This window comes from Nannospalax galili, unplaced genomic scaffold (genome assembly GCF_000622305.1).
Source record: "Nannospalax galili isolate Female #2095 unplaced genomic scaffold, S.galili_v1.0 scaffold453, whole genome shotgun sequence".
Taxonomy (NCBI): Eukaryota; Metazoa; Chordata; class Mammalia; order Rodentia; family Spalacidae; genus Nannospalax; species Nannospalax galili.
In genome coordinates, this window is record NW_008334081.1 from 3,131,465 (window position 1) to 3,155,042 (window position 23,578).

Sequence of the window (23,578 nt, forward strand, 5' to 3'; positions counted from 1 at the left end):
GCTGAGCTGTACATTTTATTGTAAGACAGGGTATCAGCTGAGTTGCTTAGGCCAGCCTTGAACTTGCTCTGTAACCCAGGTGGAGACATAGATGCTCCCGCCTCAGCTTCCCGAGTAGCTGGATTATTGTCCGCACCATCGGGCCCAGCTCTTCCGCTTTCCTTTTCCTTTGTTCTTTCCCTTTTCCCTTTCCCTCCTCTTCCTTTTCCTTCTTAGGTGCTGGAGATTGAACCCAGGGTCTCACATGTGCTAAGCATGTGCTGTACCACAGAGCCACTCCCCAACTCATCCTGTCATCTCACAGGACTTTTAGGATCTGATTTCTGACCAAAAAAGAAGCAAAAAAAAAAAAAATCATTCCACTCCCCAGGGAATTCAGATGAAAACTGCTAATAAAATCAGGCAAAATTTGCCAGGTGGCACAGCACTGGGGAGGCAGAGGCAGGCAGATCTTTGTGAGTTCAAGGTCAGCCTGGCCTATGTATTGAGTTCCAGGCCAGCTGGGACTACAGGGAAACCCTGTCTCAAAAAGACAAAAAAAAAAAAAAAAAAAGATATTGGAGAAGAGCCCAATTGGAGAAGAACCCAGGCTGGGTTTATAAGGAATTACATATGAGATGACATACATACTTTTGTTGTATCAAAGTCACCAGATATATCGCCAATCCTTTTTAGCTGTTTTTGTTTGTTTTGAGACAAGGTTTCCCTGTAACCCCAGCTGGCCTGGAACTAGCTATGTAGACCAGGCTGTCCTCCACCTCACAGAGATCCTCCTGCTTCTCCTGAATGCTGGGATTAAAGGATTGACCACCAGGCCAGGCTCTTATTAGCTGTTCTTCAGAACATGAACAGGGGTTCAGTAAGATGGCTCAGTGGATGAGGTGCTTGCTGCCAAGCCTAATGACCTGAGTTTAATCCATGGGACTCACATGGTAGAAGGAGAGAACCAACTATAGCAAGTTGTCCTCTGACAATACATATAGGCTGTGGTGAACACACAACATTAGATAAATGCATCTCTCAACCCTTATTAAAGAAGCTTCTTATATTAGGAGGTAATACAGACCCAGAACTGGTCAAGGTGCAGAGATCGAGAGACTGCAGAGTGCTCAGCCTTAAGTGGGACATCCACACCCCTTCCCTCAAGACTCAGAGAACTTTGAGGAAGAGGGAGCAGAAAGGTTATAAAAGTCAGAGATGAATAACTATAAGGAAACTGTTTTCTAGAAAGCAGGACAGTTGCACACATAAACTCATAGCATTGTGATAGCATGCATAAGACCACCTTATGCTCAAGACAGACAAAATCCCATCATGGAGAAGGTAGGTGGCACAATTTCCCACTCTTGTCTGAGGAGCTCTTGGTATTTGACAGCTGCTAGGAGAAGAGAGTCAGTTATTTTCAAGGGTGTGACCACTGGTTGGTGGGCCACAGTTCCAGGTAGGTTCCTCTCTCAAGAGCATTTGAGGAAACATATTGGGCTTGATGCAGGGTTTGGAGGAAGAATAGTAAGTTGGGTGGGTAAGGAGTGGGAGAGAATCTAGGAGAAGTTAGGGGAGGGAGAATGTGATCAAAATACACTCTATAAGCCCTCTGATAGTTGGAGGCCAGAGGGAGGCTAGAACCCCGCCCTCTCTGGTGGTCTGCTGACCTCCAAGCTGCTACCCCGATGGAGGTCCGAACCCACCCTCTCAGGCTGTCTCAAGTCTTCAAATAATTTTTAAAATTTTATTTTTTATGTGGTTGAGTGGTTTTTTTAGTTGAATTTTTGCAATTTTCATACAAAATAGTTTGATGGTATTTAGATTCCCTCCCCTATCCACACCTCTCCCTTCTCTCCCCCCCCAATTTAATGTACTTTCATATGTATAATATGGCCTAGACTATGATTTACGTCCCTAAATGTCCTTCAGTGTGGGTCCATCCACTGGGCCCACCAAGTGTCTCTTTCAAGTAAGACACTGTCACTTCCCCTCCCAGCAGCCATCACTGTTCATTAGGTTGGGTTGGGATTTCTTACTTACTTCCCCATATCTATGCTGAGATTTTGCTTGTTTTGAACTTGCACAGGACTTGTGCATGCTGTCACTATTGCTGGGAGTTCATTTGAGTAACTGACCAGCTGTCAGGAAGACTCTTGTTTGCTTGTGGTCATCCACCCTCTCTGGCTCTTACAATCTTTCAGCCTCCTCTTCCACCATGATCCCTGAGCCTGAGAAGGCAGAGGTTTGAACTAGGCGTTCTATTCAGGGATAAGCACTCTGCAGTCTCTTCTTCTCTGCACATTGGCCAATTGTGGGCTTCTGTGTTAATCACCATAAGAAAAGTTGTCAGGTGAGAATTGAGAGATACCTTCCTCCTGTGTGTGGAGGTTGCATTGAAGATGTGTCATTTAGCATTAACCATCTCACAGATGCTTATTCTCTGTTTGATCAGTTGTGGAACTCTGTAATTCTCTCTGTTGCAAAAAGAAGCTTCTTTGATGAGGGGTGAAAGGTACACTTGTCTGTGTGAGGATGCATAATTAGAATAAAGAAATTATGTTGGTCTAGGGATGTGGCAAAAGTAGGTTTTTCTCTAGGATCTATGACTTCTCCAGCCATGTGTATTTGGCTATATAGTCCCCCACTTCATCCTCACATTGAGTGGAACTTAATCCCAATTAGACAGCTGTTGATTACCTCCAATATGAAAGTACCATTACTGGAGCAATAACAATACTTTTCTGGGAAGGACCATTGATTGGTTTACTTCCTTGGCAGCTTGTGTAGTATCCTCTGATACCATGAGAACTAGTCTTCAGAACTAGTCTTCCAGGACAGTTCCAGCTCCATCGCTCTGAGTCCTGTGTCTAAAGTGTAGCCTGTCTTCAGCAATAGGGTCTTACCTTCAAGTTCTGGGAGGCAATGAAGGACCGTGACAACAGCCTGTGTTATTTTGAGAGTCTCTTGGACTACCCTGACCAAAAACTTAAAGTGAGGTTTCTTCTGCCTGGCGCTGTATTTTTGTTATATAGCCTTCAGCTATATATATCTACATATACTTATTGCTTGTGTATTTTCAGTAGGACTTCAAACTAATAAGAATTTCCCTCTCATTTTTCATAACATCTAAGCATTATTTATCTCTCCTCTCATTCCTCCTGTATAACCTTCCCTCTTCCCTCCCCAGTTAAAGTAACCCCCCTTTTCCCCATTTCCCCCTTAATAACACATCTCCTACTATCCCCTTCTCTTGAGCTCCTTCTTCCCCTTTATCCCCATGGTTCCTCTGTATTCTCCTGGCTTCTGTGGTTATGTCAGGATAAAAACTCAAACCAAGGGACTTGGTGCTAAGATCCACAATGAGAGAGAACATATGTTCAAATTCATAGCCCAAATTTTTCAAAGTTAATTTTTTTTCATTATTCAAGAATTTCATGCAATGTATCATGATCATATTCAGACCCCCTCCCCCATCTCCATCCTCACTTTACTACCCTCCATGCTCCCCCACCCCCTTCCCCACCCCCTGAATTCATGTCCTCTATCAGTAAATGAAAAACCCCACTTATCTTACACAACACGTCTAAATTGGGTGCCAATCACATCTGATTAGAGTGTCAGTGTTCTGTAGTTCTTACACACAGATGGGTCAGAGTAAGGGCCCACTCCCTTTCCTTTGTACATGGTTTTGGATCAGAAAACACTCAGGTTTCTTGGAATGAAATTTTCACACTTGTTTTCAGTTTCTCTTACACACTGCTTAGGGTTGTCATGTAGGGGTCTCTTCCTCAGTGATAAGAAATGCTTGGGTTGACTCATCAGTCAGTTGTTCACAGCCCAAGTACATGCAGGTTACAGTTTGGTTGTTTCAGGGCCTCACTCAAGCAGAGAAGGCTTGAACTCTGGAGCTGTGGGAGGAGCTGATGATGGCCCCAAAGGAATGGAATGGGTGTGGTGGGATTTGGTAACTCATCCCAGCTAGTCAGGTGCCATCCAGTAGGCTCAGTGGGATGGGGCCAAGAGCTTATGGGAACAAGATGGGCTGGTTCTTACTAGCTAGTAGAGAAGGTTTGAGCTCTGGAGCAGTGGGAGTGACTGGTGGTGGTCCCAAAGTAAGGGGATGGGCATGGTGGGATTTGGGTAACTCACCCTGGCTAGTCAGGCGCTCTGATGTAACCTCGGTTGGTCAGGGCCAAAGCCCAAGGACAGCCTATGGGAACAGGATGGACTGGCTCTTACTAGCTAGCAGAGAAGGCTTCTATGGTTGAGTGTTTTGCCTGCCTGCATGTCAGTGCGCCATGTTCATGCAGTGTCCTCAGAGGCCAGAAGAGGACATTGGATCCCCTGAAACTGGAGTAATGGATGGTTGTTACCCACCATGTCAGTCCTGGGAACTGAACCTTTGTCCTCTGGAAGAGCAGCTAGTCCTCCTGACCACTAAGCCATCTCTCTAGCCCTGAAGTTCTCAACAAATTAATACAAATATTAAACAAAACACCCAAAATCGCCCAAACAAATAAAAACCAAGAACAACAACAAAAACATGAGCAGGGAAATGGCATTTGCTGGGAGACTGCAGAGTGATTTCAACCTTGAACATTTTTTTCTGTGGAATTACTTTACTCCCTTCTGGCTGCTGGGCTCAGGGTGGGATAGGGAGAAAGATACATAGAAAATGCTCAGATGAACCAGTGCCAAGGTTTTGTCTCATGTTCCCACACTAAGCTCATGCTCCTTCTACCACACTGAGGTGCCAAGGCAGCATAGCTGCGACCCCGTTTGCTTTTCCCCATTTTAAGGTGTCATGATACCTGTTTGCAATTTCTTTCCCCCTTAGATACTCATTTCAGCCTCGTGTCATTTATCACTGATGGTACAATAAGTAAAAGATTTCTAGACTTCACATTCTTACCATTGTCTCTATGCCCTTCCTATTCCTCTGTTTTGAGGATGACCTTGACAACTTAGTACTAACCTGAGTTTGCCTGTAGCCATTTGACCAGGCCAGTTGGTCCCTAAACAAGGCTCTGCCCGAAGAAAGCAGGGAGTCCAAGAACTCGGTTTTGAGGGTATTGGAAGTCAGGCAGACTGCATGTGAATTGTCTTTTATTAACTGTGGACAATTGAAATAAGCTCTCAGAGCCTTAGTTCCAGTATCTAGAACATGGAGCGGAAACTAACATAATAGTTGAATTTACTGAGTAGTTCTCCTTCTTCCTTCTCCCCTCCCGCTCCTCCTCCTCCTCCTCCCCTCCTCCTCCTCCTTCTTCTCCTTCATCATCATCATCATCATCATCATCATCATCATCTCTAGAGCTTATGTATTATTTAGTTGTCATTTTTTCATATTGAGAAATTATAAGACACATGTCCAAATGAATGTCACTCATAGCTGGCAGACTGGTAGTTCTGAACAGACACAGCCCTCCCCCGAGCCCATGTCCTTAACTTCTAAACTAGATTATGTAACCCATGGAATGTTAACAAGTATGAACTGAGAAAACATTTGTAGCATCAGTTGCAGTGCTTTCATATAGCAGTCACTCCTTAATGGTAGCTACTACCACCTAGAGAAGCCTGTCTTCCTAGATGTGCTCTGCTTCTCCACTGCATGTGGAAGATGCTGCCCCAAGACAGAGTGAGTCAGGAGATAGCTGAATCTTTTCACTGACCTAAGGTTTTCAAGGTGTCAGGGATTCTTCTAATTCTGCTGTCAGTTTATTGGCAAATGTCTTGTTTCTTTGATCCCAAAGTTGACTGACAGGACCTAAAAGGATAACACAGGAACTTAAACTAAGTGGTCACTGGAAGGGGCTCCCACTCAAAAGCCATTTGCTTAAGAATCATGTTTCTTATATGACAGAATGCACAAAATTCTGTGGACGTGCTATGGGGAGTGCAGATAGGGGAGGGGATTTAGATACGATTAAGATGTATGAAACTCCAAAAAGTTCAATAAAAATATACATTGGAAAAAAAGAATCATGTGTCTGACTTTTCCTTCAGAGATTCTGGCTGTTTATTTCCTAATATTTTGACCATTTTGTCAGGCATCCCAGATAAGCCGTCTGTGGACCAGAGTGAGGCTGCTACCTAAACTGGCACAAGTGGAGGGCCAGTGCCATGGAACTGAGGAGACCCAGCAGGGACACAGGGAAGTGCAGATTCTGGTTCAGAGGAACCAGAATGCTTGTTGTTTCCCTTGTTATGAGTTTCTTGGCTTTCTGCCTGGTCCTGGGAATGCTAGGCCAGTGAGCATTTCTGGAACATCTCCCCATCCAAGGCATTGTCTTACACTGGGCAACGGGCAGCATGGTTTGTGGCTGAAAGGGTTCTGGAGTCTGAGGGACTCAAATTCCTGTCAGTTTTAAGTTGTATGAGCTTGACAGTTTCCTTACCTTTTCTAAGCCTCAGTTTTCTCACTGATGAGAAACTTACAAGGATTAAATGCAAAAATATGCACAAAGTCCCTCTAACAGCAACTTTTACATTGTAGTGCTCAGCACACATTCACAATCACAGGTAGGTGCAGTCCAGTGGAGAAATATAAGGTACGGTCCCTTCCCTTTAAGGAGGTTCCACTCTAGAAAGACTGCAAGGTAATAAGGCAGAAGAATATGGAAACGACAGTACTGAGAATACACCTAACACTACCATGGCCAATGTGTATCATGGGCAGTGAGAGCCTGGGATTTGGAAGGAGGAGAGAGGCCCTATGGGCCCAGCTGGTCAGGGTCACTTCCTGACCAAGTGATCTTGCACATAGGCAAAAACCTGAAAGAAAGGTGGAGGGTTCTCCAGGGCAGGAATGAGAATAAGTGGCATCAGTTCAGGGGCAAGAGAAACCAGGGGAATCAAAATGGGGGGAGGGGCCAAAGGGGGAGTAGAGATGGATGACAGTAGGCTGGGACCAGGTTGGGAAGGGCTTATGCCACACTCTAAGGGGCATGGAATTTATCAGAAGGTTTTGCAGGAGGAGAGTGAGATTAATACTATGGCCTTGATTAAGTGACTTATTCGAACCCTCATTTATAAAGTTTAAGGCATGTGATCATAGAGGGGTTTCAGTAGTTAGTCTGTAAAATACAGGAATTTTTTTACCAATCATAACATGAAAAATCAGGTCAGGCAAGGTGGTGCATGCCTTTAATACCAGCACTTGGGAGGCAGAGGCAGGAGGATCTCTGTGAGTTCAAGTCCAGCCTGGTGTGCATAGTGCAGCTGGGCCTTCAGGGAGACCCTGTTTCAAGAGACCAAAAATGGAAGAAAAAGAAAAATTAGTTTGAGGGTGAAAGTTAGAGGGAGAAGTATCATTTAGCAAGCCACCAAGCCTCTAACTCCTATGGCAGAGAGCTTAATACCAGTAAGGGAGGTCTGTACACTGTGACAGTGGTAACTCTTCAGTGTTTGAGTTTTGCAAGATACCTCTCCAGGAGATATTTCCTTGGGGTAATCTGGAGAACTGGGGACATTAGTGAACTGTTAAGAAAAGGAATGATTATTTGATGAGCTTCAGTTTTACATCATTCTTGTCCTGCATTAATCTGAAAAAGGATAAAAGTGACAGTGGTCCCCCACTGCCTCTCTTTAGATAGATTTTTCCAAATTAGGAGCTTTTAAATAATAGATATTACCCAGACTTGCCCCCAAATTCTAGACTAAAAGACCCTCCTTTTTCTGACTCCAAAGTGACTGTGACCATGGATGCATGCCAGTGCTACTAGTTCTTTTTGTAGTTTCCTGATTTGTAACATAGTTTCATAGGCATTTTCTGATTCTCACTAGAGTCTGTGTCCTTATGTTCTGGATGAGGAGAGGTTGTAATCTACGAGTCTTTCAAACTGAGATCTCTTCTCTCAAAGGTTGGCTAATGATTCCTGGCACTTTGTTCCTCAGTGAGGAAATAGTTCACTTCTAGTAATTAGTTAATTCAACAAACATTTACTAAGTGCCCTGTATGCTCTAGAAATTGGAGGTCCACACGAAGGAACATGTTTATGAAAAATTGTTTTGCTGGTTATAAAAGTTACATGTTTATTATGGAAAATTGTAAATCAGGAGAAGAGGTTCCCCTAATCTCACAATCTGGAGACATAGACATATTTTGGCTATCTTTATTATTTTTTCTTCCAAACTTGTAATTGAATTTTATTATTTTATGCTGGTTGAAGGGCACAGTCTAAATGGTACCTTCAGGTTTGTATTTGTCCTCAAGAACGTTTTTAAATGTATATTTTTATTGAGTTTTGTGCTTTTCATATAATTGATCTTAATCAAATTTAGATACCCTCCTGCATCTGCACTCCCCATACTCTCCTCCAACCACACACGTAAACACACACACACACACACACACACACACACACACACACACACCCAGATTTCCTGTATTCTGTTATATATGCTAAGGCCTATCTAGTCACGCATTTATGCCCAGATGTCCCTTGGTGCAAGTTCATCCACTGGAGTCTAGCCAGTCTATCTAGAATCACTCCCTTAAAGAAGATCTAGTCTCCCTCACCCTGCCATAATCATCTGCCAATAGTTCCTCCTCTAAGGTTAGGGACCATTGTGGAAGAGAGGGTGGAAAGATTGTAAGAGCCAGGGTTGGTGCATGATCAAAAGGATAGAGAAACTTTCAGGCCTCTGGGAACTTGCTCTATGAACTTGCAACAATGGTGACAGCATGTACATGACCCACGCTGACTGACCCAGACAAAAACTCAGCATAGAACTGGGGAAATGAGCAGCAGGTCCCAATATTAACTGAGGAACTATTGGCAACTGATTCCTGTGGGGTGAGAGAGAGTAGATTTTCTTTAAGGAAGTGAGTGCATGCTTATACCACAGGTAACATATGGAGGTCAGACAACTTTCAGTTTTCTCTTTCCACCACATGGGTTCCGGGGATCAAACTCAGGTCATCAGGCTTGGCATCAACACTTTTACCTTCAGAGTCATCTTACCAGCCTTTCTCTGTCAGTTTTAAAAGATATCTCTGTTGGATATTAGCAATCTTTGTTGCCAGTTATTTACTTTCAGGGCTTTAAGTTTATCATTCTATACTATTCTATCTTTCTGGGTTGCTCAGTGGAGCTTTTATTGTTATTCTGATATGTTTGCTTTGTAGATGGGTTGGAATTTTTCCCTTACAGCTTTTATATTGTTTCTTCTTGATTATAAAATGTCATGTGGAAATTTGCTGGTTACGTCTATTTGGAGTTCTAAACACATATTGTACTTGGAGCTCTCTTTTTCTAGATTTGGGAAATTTGTTACAATTTTATTGAATAGGTTCTGTATGCCTTTTGGTTTTAGTCTCCGCTCCTTCTATCCTGTGGATTCTTAGGCTTGCTCTCTTGATCTTATCCCAGAGTTTTTGGATGTTGTGTTCATGGTTGTTTGACTTGGTTCATGGTTGTTTTTCCTTACTGATATTTGAAAATAGTGTTCCATCAACCTTGTTCTCCATCTCTGAGATTCTTCTGTTTGGATGAGTCTATTGGTGATTATCTCCTTTGTGTTTCTAATGTAGTTCACTGAAATTTTCATTTCTACCATTTCTAGTTGTTTTCTTTAATCTCAGTTTTCTTGCTATGTTTCTTGGTTACAGTTTTTTCACTGCTCTCGTGGTCTATCATATTTTTACTGTTAGAAACCTAAGTTAGTGTAATAAAATGATTGCTTATCAGTGGTGTGCAGATTCATAGTCAAGAACTGCAGGGATAACCAACAATCTCAGATTCTCCACTTGGAGACTGAGGTAATGACACTTTGCTTTTTTTTTTGGTGACTCAGTAGACATAAACTTTGTTTCAAACACACAATTATTAAAATTATTTCATCTACCTTCAGGCTATTCATATAAGGCAGACATGAAATATAAAAGAACTTCATGCTTATACCCATGTCTCATCCCATGAGGTCTCATTATGCACATGCAAATATTCCAAAATCCAAACAAAAAATTGAAAGCAGAAACACTTTTGGTTCTAAGTATTCAAACAAAGGGTACTAAGCCCATAATGCAATGTTATATAGTCATTTTAAAAATGCTTGTGAAAAGAGATGGAAGTATAGATGAGGATGAGCAACCATGACTAGAGAATGAGGCCCAGCAGCTGCTTCCTCATCCCCAGCACTGCTGACATAAGCCAGGCACCCCAGGAAGTGCTGCAGAGAACAGTGGATCTGGGTGCCATATCAGTGGTGCAAAGATCACTGCAGTGAAGGTCTTGGAAACACTAAAATGGTTCAGTGTAAGAAACAGATATGGTCTCAACAGGTAGGTAAGGAAGATATATTTGTAAACTAGACTTCCATAAAGAAGGAGAACCCCCATGAAGTATATCTTCTCAGTGGAGGAGTTGTAGAGACTGTGGGGTTCCATGTTGTTGAAAAAGGATATGGAAGCAGCAAATGCTACAGGCCCTTGTGGAGCTCCAGCTGAAGACAGTTAAATGTTCTAGTTTCCTTTCCTATTGCCGTGATAAAAATCATGACCAAAGTAAGTTGGGGAGGAAAGAGTTCATTTAATCTTATATCTCCCATGTCACAGTCCATTACTGAAGAAAGTCAGAGATGGAACTCAAGGCAGAAACCTAGAGGCTGGAACTGTAACAGAGACTACGGAGGAATGCTGCTGATGGCTGACTTTCCCTGGCTTTCTCAACTACCTTTCTCATACAGACCAGATCCACCCGCCCAGGAATTGCAATGCCTTGAGAGGGCTGGGTCCTCCTACATCAAGTAGCAATAAAAAAAATGTCCCACAGAAGTGGCACATGCCTTTAATCCCATCTCTGAGAGGCAGAGGCAGAGGCAGAGGCAGAGGCAGAGGCAGAGGCAGAGGCAGGAGGATCTCTGTGATTTTAAGGTCCCATAGTAAGTTCCAGGCCAGCTGGGGCTACAGGGAGACCCTACCTCAAAAAGGCCAAAAAAAAAAAAAAAAGCCTCACAGACAATGACACAGGCCAATCTGATGAAGAAAGTTCCTCAATTGAAGTTATCTCTTCCCAGGCGACTCTCGTTTTTGTCAAGTTGATAAAAACCAACCAGCAGAATTGACTATCAACTTGACCCAGAAAAATACTTCTATAAGCCATAACTTTAAAAATTTTTGCCTCTAAGATCTCATGTTAGTATCAAAATATAAAACAGAGTCCAGTCCATCTGGGCATGGTGGCACACACCTTAATCCCAGCACTTGGGAAGCACAGCCAGGTGGACCTCTGTGAGATCCTGGCCAGACTATCTACAAGGAGAGTTCTAGGCCATCCAGTGCTGTGTGGTGAGACCCTGTCTCAAAAGCAAAATATAAGAGTATGCTACAGGAACATAGGGAGGAGTTGCACCTCTCAAACTGGAGCACTGAGGGAGCCGAAGAAGAATTTTGCCTTGCTTTGCCTTACCTTGGCTTTTCTCTTATATTTCTTAAGAAATAAAACTAGGATCTTTTGTGGGGGGCAGTAGACGACTTAGGGAGTAAAGATGTTTGTTGCCTGACAGTGCAAACCTGACAACCTTGAGTTTCATCCCTAGAACTCACCTATAGGTAAAAAGAGAGAACTGATGTCCTACCTCTATATGTACACTGTGACACAGGTGAGCCCCTCCCCCCATACCACACACAAACACACACACAGACACATACACACACACACACACGAGAATAGATTTAAAAAAACTATTACTTTGTGGGTATATGTGTATGGTGTATGAGCACACTTTGCCACAGCATACATGTGACTGTGAGAGAAATTATTCCAAAAATTCAAATATTTTCTCTCTAATTCTGGTCACAGGAATGTAACTTTATAATGCTATTTTGCGCCCCCCCTTATAAAACTTTGGCTTAGGACAAGGAATTCAAATCTTTTAACCTCTGCCACGTTGTAAAATTTTGTTTGCACAATGGTTCTTCTGCACCCCTAGAACATGAACTTGACAGTCCAGAGCTGACCACCCCTTCTCCCTTTCCTTCATTTCCTTTGTGCTGATTCTTTTCAAACTAGCCAACTGGGGAAGACTGTGAGGTCAGACCCCAGCCAATGGGGAAATGACACAGTACTCTTGCTTTAGGGGAAAACAAAACAAAACAAAACAAAAAACTATCAAACTTCTGGCTAGTGGTACTTGCTGGATCCCAGTGACACAACGCACCCATTTACAAAAGTAAAATCCACCCTGCCAAGTTAGTTGCACTTTGTCCTCATGTTTCATTGTTGTTGTTGCTGTTGTTGTTGTTGTTTTTCAATATCAGTGGGGTTCTTGGACCTCAGATTTTATTTTAAACAGAGTCTGCTCTGGTTCTCTCCTTGCACTATGGGTTCTAGGGATTGAACTCAGCTTGTCAGGCTTGGGAAGCAAGGACTTTTATGGGTTGAGTCACTCACCAGCCCTGCTGTTCTACTTTTAAAGAGCAGAATTTTGAAGAAGGGGTAGAAATTGAGGCACGAGATTTCTAGGCACAACAGGTGCAGGCATGTTTTGTGTCTTTCCAAATGCTGGAGTTAAAGGCATGCAGCACCACAACCAGCTCAAAAAGACCATTTCTTTAAAAATAATATATTTAATATATTCTTTGGGAATTTCATGCTGTGAATTCTGATTGTATTCAGAACTCCTCACCCATCTCCTCTAAGATCCACCCCCAACTCCCTGCACCCACCTCACTTCATGTCCTCTATTGTTCTTTAAGACCTATTCAGTCTCATTTCTGTTCTCCAAATGCTCTTAGGTGTGGATCCATTCCCTGGTTTTGATAGGCAAGGAGTCAGGAGCAAGCAGCCACATGGCAGACAAGCAGTTGCATTGGGTGAGGAGCTTCAGAGACAGTGAGGAAGCTCTAAGTGTCAGGGAAAGTATGTCCAGGTCCTGGTCAGGATCCCAAATAAAGAAAAAGATAAAAACATGCAAAAGGGATGTTACACTTTTCTGAGTAATTTTTAATGCATATTTTTAATTAAATTTTTGTGGAATTCATACATCTTAATCATATTTGGACCCTCACCCATCTGCATCCTCGTCATAGACCTGCAACCAGATTTTATGCATTCTGTCATGTATGTTAAGGCCTATTTAGTCAAGTTTGTGTATCCAGATGTCCCTTGGTGTGAGTTCATCCCTTGGAGCCTGGTCAACCTGTCTAGCATTACTCCCTTAAAGAAGATCAACTCTCCCTCGCCCAGCAGTGATCAGCTGCCAATAGATCCTTGGCTAAGGCTGGAGCTTCTTTCCCATTTCCCCAGTTCTATGCTGGTATTTTTCTGATTGAGTTTGCATGGGTCTTGCACATGCTGTCACCATTGCTTTAAGTTCACATGAGCACGTTCTCAGAAGCCTGGAAAGCTCTGTTTCCTGTGGTCTTATTTGGAGCCATGGCCAAAAAGCCTTGAGAAGTTCCTGGCCAAGGGAAATTGAGGGATTTTAGTGGCTTCTTTACTCTAAGGCAGACAGGTGGTCTTATACAACAACCACAGAAACTAAAAATAATACCTTCCACATAAGCAGTTACTAACATGAAAATGGGCTATTTTAGAAATGGGAAAACCCAACACCAACAACTGTGGGTTCTTTAACCCACAGCTAACAATAATTTAACAAAACAATAAATAAATACTAATTTAACAATAATTAAAATGATTTATGAAGAGTAGACTTCTATTCCTTTCTCACATTTCCAGAAAGCTGTGTCAGTGAAAAGCTATAATCTTTGCTTTTCTGGGCATCTTCATGAATGAAGTCCATAGAGATGTTAAAGATGTTATCGTCTCTTTTGCATTGCACTTTAGGAATTGCTTATGGATTTGGCAAATAGTCTTCCTAGCTGCTTCTAGTGGGAGTTCTGGAGACAGGCTCATGAAAGGATCAGTTGTAAATTTGCCAAGTCACAAAGTGCTGAGACCCCAATCCTACTTAAGGGCAAGCAACCTTGACAGTTGTCAGTGTGTAGATTTCCCACTGAATACAGGTTTGATTCTCTTGTGTGTGGTGGCCTCACATCAGGCTTTAAAGAGAAAGGAATAGCCATTCTTGTTTTTATTTTCTTTTTTGAAGGGTTCATGCACTGAAGTGAAAAGGGACATAACCTTCAAGGTTATGGCAAATTCAAGTAAGACTCTGATAGGACAGGTGTGGGGTGTTAGAAATGTGTTTGGGATCTCAAGAAAATGACCACACGGTCTGAAGTATTTTGGAAAGTCAAAAACTTTACTTCTGCAGCAGGTACATAACTGCTGTAAACCCAGCTGGCAAACATACTCAGTGGGGCTCCCAGTGGGACTTTATTCCTAAGGCAAAGTGGTCCCGTGCCTTACCCTGAGTGGTCAGAGCTTGACTTCACACTCATTTTTTTTAAAAGGAACAAATAATACACAATTCTATAGGTGAAATAATTGAAATATAGAGTAATGAGACTTATCAGTGCTCTGTTATTGTGTAGGTGAGACTGAGTGATGACATGATAATTTATGAGCATGTCTGTATTAGAACTATGTAAGTAGAAGATAAAGAATGCAATTAGTATCCTTAAATTACACTTCTATTGATAGTATTATTCGTGGTTGCAATTAATATTTCTAGAACAATAAATTCTAATATTACTCAGTAACTTTTTATTACTTTTTATTTTTAGGTATTTTTAATGCTTTAACAATTTATTTTACATCATCATTACTCACTATGAAAAACAGAAAGATTTTTAAGTCTTAAAATGTAAATATGACAGAAATAATATTGATTTCTATTGTTTAGTAAAAAGCACTTGGTTATCTTCTGAGTTATAAACCCTTTGATAATCTAATGAGCTAATATCACATGACCTAACATACTTATCTATTACTGCTAAGTTGTAAAGATCAACAAATTGTCCCAAAGCTAGAAGGTTGATATTTGTGTAATATTTCACAGCTTCCAAGGTGGGCTTGAAGTCTTTGTTCTTCCATAAATATTACTGTAACCTCCAAGAAAGGACTGAACTTTTGTCTCCATGATTCTTACCAAGAAAACTGTGCATCAAATATTCCCTTGGCTCTGAAAGTCTATAGTGTCATGTGCACTGTCTTATTTAATAGGGCATCCTTCTGCATGTCATGATTACTAATGTTATACAGATCTTCTTTATTGTCCTAGTTGGATGGAGGCAAGGCCCAAGTAGAGAAGATAGGAACAGAATGGGCTGGTTCTTACGAGCAGAAAAGGTCTGAGCTCTGGCCTTTGACTCATTGAACTTTTTGTTTAAAAAGACAGTACTTTAGAACTGGGAAAATGAACAGGAGACCCCAATCTTATCCAAAGGAATATTGACAACTAATTACTGCTAGATGAGGAACAGCTGACCCTCCTAAAACAAAGACCTCTAGATAGGCTGACTAGATTTACCAGAAGGGCAAGTAGTGGGAATGGCTTGGGGTGCTGACAACACAGCAGACAGTAGCAGGGATATCAGAGTATAAGGGCTCAAGTGGGGGGAGGGAGGCTATGGGAGGGTGCTATCTAGGAAGTGTGTATAAAAAATAATAATAATTTTAAAAAGTACATTTAATTTGCATTTTCCACAGGTGGAAGGAATGGGTGATCTCCAAATAGATGAATTTAAAACGAGTCTAGGCCGATGGTTCTATGCCTGTCTCTTAAAGCTATGTCAGCCAGGGCCTGGAAAGATGGCTCAGTGGTTAAGAGCACTGACTGCTCTTGCAGAGGACCCGGGTTCGATTCCCAGCACCCACATGGCGGCTACAAACCAGCCTTAACTCCAGTTCCAGGGGAATCCGAAGCTCTCTTCTGATCTCCACAGCATTTCACAACACGGGTGCACTCACATACATGCAGGCAATATATACATAACAAATAAAAACTATATTTAAAAAAAGCTGTGTCGGCCAAATCTCAATGCTAGGGAAGGTGGGCTTTCCTATAGGCGCTAGAATATATCTTCATGTATTGACACCAAAAGGAGAACCTACAGCCTGAAGTGGTCACAGGGGGGAGAGAGAGAGAGAGAGAGAGAGAATATATTATGTCCCTAGGGCATAGAGATCTCCTAGTGAGGGGTGAGAGTCTAGGAATGCATCAACACTGCAGAGAATAATGCAGGTGGCATCAATTATTTGCCCCCAACAATTTATTAATTTTTATGTAATATCCACTTATTTAGCTATTGAATTACTCATTCGAATAGTGAATAGATATTGCATTTCTATTATTGAGTTTATTCCTAAACACTCTGTACCTTTTTTAATGAACTTTCGAAAATTTCATATTATACATCTGGAGAATATTTAGACTCTCTCCCCATCTGCACCCCTTATAGCCCCAACACCAGACTTTTTTTGCGTTCTGTCATATATGTTGAGGTCTGTTAAGTCCAGCGTTTGTTTCCCTAGGTGTGAGTCCAGGAAAGGCCTTTGACATATGCGTCACTTCTTTTTAACTTCTGACTAAAGATCTGTGGTTGTTGTCAGTGTGGAGGCTGGAGTTGGATGTCTTGGTTGCTGAGCAATGAAGTTCAGGCATCTGAAAAGTATGAGAAGCCATCAGTGAACTCAGTATCAGAGGTCAGAGTCTCACCTTGCTGGTGACCCAGCATCACTGTCCTGTTGCCTCTGTGAAGCAGTGAGTTTTGGGAGAGGTCTCTTCTCTCTCATTCTCTGTTTGCTGATGTCCTGATCATTAGAAGAGACAGATTATGCTGTTGATGCCATGGAATAGGGTAAGACAGCACTGACAATGAATACATCAGAAAGAAACAAAGCAACACAGATGAATCACACAGAACAGGGCTGAGTGAAAAATGCCGGATATATATTAATATATGATTAATGTAATATAGTAATAAATGTATAATTAATGTAATATATGATATATAATTAATATATAATTAATGTAATACATATTAATATATAATTAATGTAATATATATATTACAGACAGTGCTGTTCTGACTCTCATTGCTCTCTGCAGGGAAATGACAGGAAGGTATATTTGAAGGGGAGGGAAAGGTAAATGTGAAGTAAGCTGGTTTGTATGCTGCTTACAAGTATGATCGACCTGTGAGAGTCCATGCACTCTAAAAGCGTCATCAATGATTTTAAGCACTTTTTATTATATGTGTACATCTTGTGGAAAGGTTACAATGATTAAATTTTGGTAAAATTGGTATAATTGGAAGAAGTCAGGGCCTCAGACCAATTAGAATGGAAATCATACCTGATGGCCAGAGCAAATTGAGACAGAGGGGAGAGACGGGGATGATGTGGTACTTTTCTTGTTTGAGCATTGTACTGGTTGCTGTGCATCTGATAACTTGTTAGATTCCTTTAACCTCTTTTTTTAGGTAGGCAGAATGCCCATGTTATAGGTAACAGGACTGAGGATCAAAGTGGTCAAGTCCCTTGTCAAGGGCCAGAGTACCAAGAATCACAGCTGGGATTTAAACACAGGATGGTGATATTTCTACAACACACTTTCTTGAATGAGGGAAGGATTAACCAATCTTCCTTTGCGGCAGCATCAAGGAATATAGACTCAAGCTTGATCTCACAGTTGTGTCTCCAGGAATACTTCATTCTCAGCCCAGTATGGTGACACAGACTTTCAATCCCAGCACTCAGGAGACTAAGGGAGGAGAATTGCTAAAGTTCAAGGCCAGCCTGGATTACATAGTGAGTTCAGGAATAGCATAATATACATGGTGAGAACCTGTCTGAACAAACAAACAAGCAAACTGCGCTGCATAGCTTTAGTGTCAACTTGACGCACCTGGGTTGAGGGAGCCTCAATTGGGGAATTTTCTCCATTGGACTGGCCTGTGGTCATGTCTGAGGGACATCTTCTTGATTGTTGAGTGATGTGGGAGGGCCCAGCCCACTGTGGGTGGTGCCACCCCTGGGCAGGTGGGCCTGTGTTGCATAAGAAAGCAGGCTGAGCAGGGGCCATGGGAGCAAGCCAGTAAGCAACATTCCTCCATGGCCTGTGCTCCATCTCCTGCCTCCGGGTTCCTGACCTGAGTTTCTATCTTGGGCTCCCTGATGAACTGTGACCTGGGAGATGTAAGCTGAATAAACCCTTTCCTCCCCAAGTTGATATTGGTCAGTTTTGTCATAGCAATGGAGAAACAAACTAGGACACAAACCAACCAAAACAACACAAATACCAATCTCTCCAGTGACATTTCCAGGAGAAAATAATTCAGTGAAAGTGCTTACCTAATAAAGAGAGTCATCATTGGAGGCCACACCTCGGGGAGCAAAAGAAGAGTTACCAATGCATGGAAATGCAAAGCTGACTAAGGTTTTCTGATTCCTAGATGAAGGCAGTAACCAGTGGAGGTGGTTGAGTGCAGGGTCGGGGATGGCCTGCAATCCTTTAAAGAATTAGCTTCCCTCAAAATCTGTGCTCTGGACCCACTTTATTAATATCAACAAAGGAGCAGGACAGAGCCATTTCTGACTTGTCCCAGTTCACAGGGCCTTGATTTTTTTTTCCCATACTTGACTCTCAGCAACATACTATAATGTCAAGGAGGCGCATAGAGGCCCACAGCACCCAGATCATCCAAAGGAGAAGGAAAATCTTGCAAAATGGAGAATGCCCACATCTATAACACAGGCAGGAGTGATGGAGTCAGGGTGACTTCTAGAGATGTGGTTCCCTTAGGCCTGCCTTGCCTAGGTAGAGTGAGCCTCTCTCCAGAGGTGTCTCAGGGGGCTCTTCTGTAGCTAGAAAGTATGTGAGGACTTATGAGAGCCTTTGGACTAGGAAAACGTTATCCCCTCTGAATATTCAGAAGGGAGGGAGTGGCTTAAGAATCCAGGATCCCCTGGCAAAGCAGGACATGTGGTAGAACGTACCAATTCTCCCTGGGAGAGTGGCTTTATTCACCGTGGAAGAAGGTTGAGGGTATGCGCTAGTCACTTTCCCTAAATAAATAGAAGACATTGTGACACTACTAACATGCCCAGGACCTTTGCTCGTTGAGTTTGTGGGGGTGGTCAGTGTGGACAGATAATTCTTAGGAGATCCTTGCTCTGAGTGCTATTCATTCACACCATGCCTGGTGCTGCCTTTCCTTTCCTCATTCCTTAATCTAAACGTGATCCCTCCTTGTGTGTGCTGGATGTCCATATTTGGTCTATTTCATTTCTTATTGCTGAGATTACACCCAGGGCTAGTGCTTTACTGCTGTATCTAGAATCCTGGAAATGTCTTGTTTGGCTGCTTCTGGACCTGTTTTCCTTAACCCCTCCTCTGTTTTGTTTCCCACAGGTAGCTTCTGTTTATGTATCCTCCTCATTTTATTGTCCAAGAGGACACGATGGTTCTGCTTCATCCTAGATTGTCTTCTTGCTCTGTCCCTCCCTCTTTCTGCTGATGTGGATAGCAAGGCATGTGACTAGCTTTCTCTTGCTGCACCTGTGATACCCTTCTTTACTTTTCTTCTTGTATTGGCTTCCTGACGGGAAGAGAAGGACATAATTGGATCCTTTTCTCTAAACTAGACAGGAATGGACCCCGAGAGAGTGGAGTACAGCGAGCATAAGGAACAGGAGCCTGAACCTGCAGGAATTAGTGCTGAGAAGCAGAGGCTTAGGAAGGGGGAGGAGGAGAGCCAGCTCAGAGGCAGATGTAAAGCAACCCTTTTCCTCTCCCAAGCATGGTGCTTACACTTGAAGGAAACAGCAGAAGAAAGACCATCATACCTGTCAGATATGACTAAATACAGGAGATACGCCAGGACTGCTATCAGACCCACCCCAGCCACAAGTCCAACCACGATGCTAGCAATGGCTTCATCTGAGAGGGCAGAACTTCCTTGCTCTGGGTCAACTGTATTGGAAAGAAAAGAGAAGCAATTAAGGTAGTTACTTTGGTGTGTCCTGGAGAAGAACTCTCAACTTCAAGTAATCTTTATTTGTTCCTTCAGGGGATATATTTTCTGCAGGCAGGTTGATTACGTGAACAGAGGATGAGGTGATTAGCATGTTTCTCCCACTCATTCTGTGTCTAAGTGGATCCCATGTCTTCCTTCAAACCCCTGAATCCAATCAGTTTTCCTCTGGCACTTATTTAAAGGATTTGGAATAGTTGGAAAGGTCGATGATGTTTCATATGTTAAAATTTCCAATGTTTTCATGTTTGCATCTTTTTCTCAGTACAATTGTCATAGCTGTGAAGGTGTATTTGCTTCTCAGGTCTCTTGTGGCCAGGACCTAATTGACAAATGGCACAGACTAGTGAACTCTCATCACCTCCCTTTGGTAGAGGCCACAAATTCCATGGCCTCCAGTGGGGTTAGGAAAGCAAGCCAAATTCATTAAGACATTGTTTTCTTCTGATGGGTGACTGTGGCTGGAGAAATCACCTTCAACCTTGGAGGAACTCTGTTGGAGCTGATGCAATCTAAGTCATGCTCCCTTCTCCACCTCCATGTGATCAGATCCACGTGTGGCCTGAGGGCTCTGCCAGGCTTTTCTTGTTCCTGTCCTTATTGTCTACACCATAATATTCCCCCGTTAATACCTTGCCTGTGTAAACCCATCATGGCTCCATCTCACAAGATGAAATCTAATGACCTACCTTGTTTAAAATTCTACATTAATCCTTTCTTCACTCATGACCTAATGAGAAAAATCAGAAAAATTGAGGGCTAACTGTTGGAGACCAAGATGGCTGGACTCAGGACAAGATGGGCCTGAACTTTTAAGCAGGCTACAGCCTCTGCTAAAAGGGGCAAAGCACTGAAAACAGTGTCTCACAGCTTGTCATGCAGAACATTGCAATGACTAGCAGAAGGGAACTAGCCAGGTTAAAAGTTTAGTGTCTTTGTTCTAAGAAAAACATCTTGACTTCCTTGATCAAGAGGTAAAAAACAACCTAATAAATAACACCAAGTATGTGTGTAATTAAAATTAAGACACCTTAGTTAATAAGCTCTAACACATTCTCTGGTCTTTAACAAATGACCCTCTGGCAACGCTAAGGATTGACCAACCTATGTGACATGTAATATGAGCACCCTTTGTCTTTGTCTAAATTTGAACTTTACATGCACCCTGGACCCTGCATGTACCCACTAGCCCCTCTTGGGTATATAAGCTTGCTATTAGAGAATAAATTTGGCTTATTGTGAAGGAAAACACAAGTCTCAGACTTGTAACTCTGTCGCTGATCAAATATCACTGTCACCAAGGCAAGATTCCCCAATGAGCAAGGCAGACCTGGGTCTCTACAGCTAACAAACTAAACAGGATCATATCCATTGTATTTCTATATGCTAACATCAAGAACGAACAATTTCTCTTTTTTTTCAGCCAGTACTAGGGATTGAACATAAGGCCTCATGCATGTTACACAAGTGCTCAGCCATTCAGCCATAGCCACAGCCTTAACCATGAAAAATTTGAAAGGAAATAAGAAAGTATTTTTATTTTGTTTTATAATACTTAGGAGAATATCAAAAAGAAGAAAACACTTAGAATTAACTGCACTGAGGAGGTAGAAGACTTGCAGTAGAAAACTCCCAAATGTTGTCAGAGCATAATATGAAAGAAGACAGACAAGACATAAATAAATGGAAAAATATTTGATGCTCCTGGACTGGAAGATGCAATCTCACTATTATTGCTGTTTGAAGCACTGGGGATTGAACCCAGAATCTTGTGCATTCTAAGCGAATGCTCTACCACTGACCTAGATCCCTATCCCCTGGCCTTTTATTTTTGTTTTGAAACAGGGTGTCACTAAGCTGCTCAGGCTGGTCTTGAATTTTCTATGTAAAACAGAACTTCTGACATACTTGCTGACTCCTGACTCAGCCTCCTGAGTAACTGGAATTAGAGGCATGTGCCATAGTACCTGAAAGAAGACTTATTTTTTTCAAGATATTACTGAGAGTGATATATAGATTCCATGCAAATTCTATTGAAAGCTCAGTGGTATTTTGTACAGAAATAGAAAAAATCCATTCTAGGATTCATATAGAATCTCAAGGGACCCCAAATAGCTAAAAGAATCTTGAAAAAGAATAAAATTGGAGGACATACTTCCTGATTTCATAATTTAGTACAAAGGTATGATAGAACAGTGTGCTGCTGACATAGAAGCAGGTGTGTAGATCAACGAAAAAGAATGGAAATCCCAGAAATGCTCACATGCACTAAGAATTAAATAAAAAATTAGCTGATATATAATAAATGTATATATTTGTGGGGTAAAGTGTAACATATATATATGCATACATATTTAATAGTCAGATCAGAGCAGTTGGCATGTCCATCACCTCATTTATCATTTATTTATGTTGGGAATATTCATCTCTACCAGCTATTTTGAAAGACAGAATTAACTGTTAGGAAGAACCAGTCTATTGAGTGACAGAACATTAGAAGTTATACTTACTTTCCAACTGCACCTCTGTGCCCCAATGATTCTTGAATAGGCTGTTCAAAGAATAATCTTTTCAACAAGTGATGCTGAGAAAATGTGATATCCAAGCAGAAGAATGAGGTTAAGCCTTCACCTCATTATTAAAAATTAACTCTAAATGGATCAAAGGCCTAAGTATCAGAGCTAAACACCACAGAACTTTTAGAAGAAAGCAGATGAAATCTTAATGAAAATGGACTTGGCAATGATTTCTTTGCTGTGGCACTGAATGCATAGGCAACAACAAAATAGATAAATTGGACGTTAGAAATTCTGAAAACATTTGTGCATCAAAATATATTATTAGCCATGTGACTTAGCAGTTCTAATGGTCATTCTTGCATTTTTTAAAAGATAAGGAGACTACGTGTCTACCAGTGGATGAATGGGTAGAGAAAGTGTGGCATATATCCACACTGCAATGCAGTTGAACCTTCAAAAAGAAGGCAGTTCTGTTACTGCAACTACATGAATGAACCTGGAGAATATGCTAAGTGAAATCAGCCATGCTCAGAAAGAGAGCACTGCCTGATCTCACTTTCATGTGCAATCTAAGAAGCTGATGTTCTATGGAAGTGGAGACAGAATGATGGTTACCAGAGACTGAGTGCCAGGCAGGAAGGAGTGGGGATAGTGGTCACAGGGTACAACGTTTCAGATAGACATGAAAGCTAAGTTTTGAGAGAGATGACACAGAAGGAGGACTATAGTCAATAATACTGATGTACATTTCAGAATAAATAAAAGTATGGAGCTGGAGAGATGGCTCAGCAGTTAAGAGAACTGGCTGCTCTTATAAGGACCCAGGCTTGGTTCCCCGCTCCTACACAGCAGGTATCAACGATCCATAACTCCACTTTCAGGGGAATCTGACGCCCCCTTCTGATCTAAATGGGCATTGTGTGACACAGGTACACATACACATGCAGGTGATACAATCATACACATAAAATAAAAATTAAAGACTATCCTCAGGCCTCTTGGGGTAAGGTCTATAGCGCAGCGCTCCGCGCCGGGACTCCCTAAGCCTCATTCACCCTTCCACCCCACCCCCCACCCCCCTGCCTCCCCGCCTGGCATTCTATACTCTAGCTTGGACCCTGTGCCATTCCTAGTCTTGGGGCCCCAGACACCTGGGGAACCAATACTGTTTCCTGATCCTTCTCAC

General features: G+C 42.1%; 1 protein-coding gene across 1 annotated transcript in view; it reads left to right on the forward strand.

Moving 5' to 3' along the window:
- Window positions 1–1,314: 1,314 nt before the first annotated feature.
- Window positions 1,315–23,578, forward strand: part of LOC115069615 (voltage-dependent N-type calcium channel subunit alpha-1B-like) — a gene marked incomplete at its 3' end in the record, with an annotated part of 30,324 nt that continues 8,060 nt past the window's right edge. Inside the window, exon 1 of the mRNA XM_029561674.1 lies at window positions 1,315–1,323. Within this exon, the coding sequence (XP_029417534.1) occupies window positions 1,315–1,323 (9 nt within the window). The remainder of the gene's footprint in view (window positions 1,324–23,578) is intronic.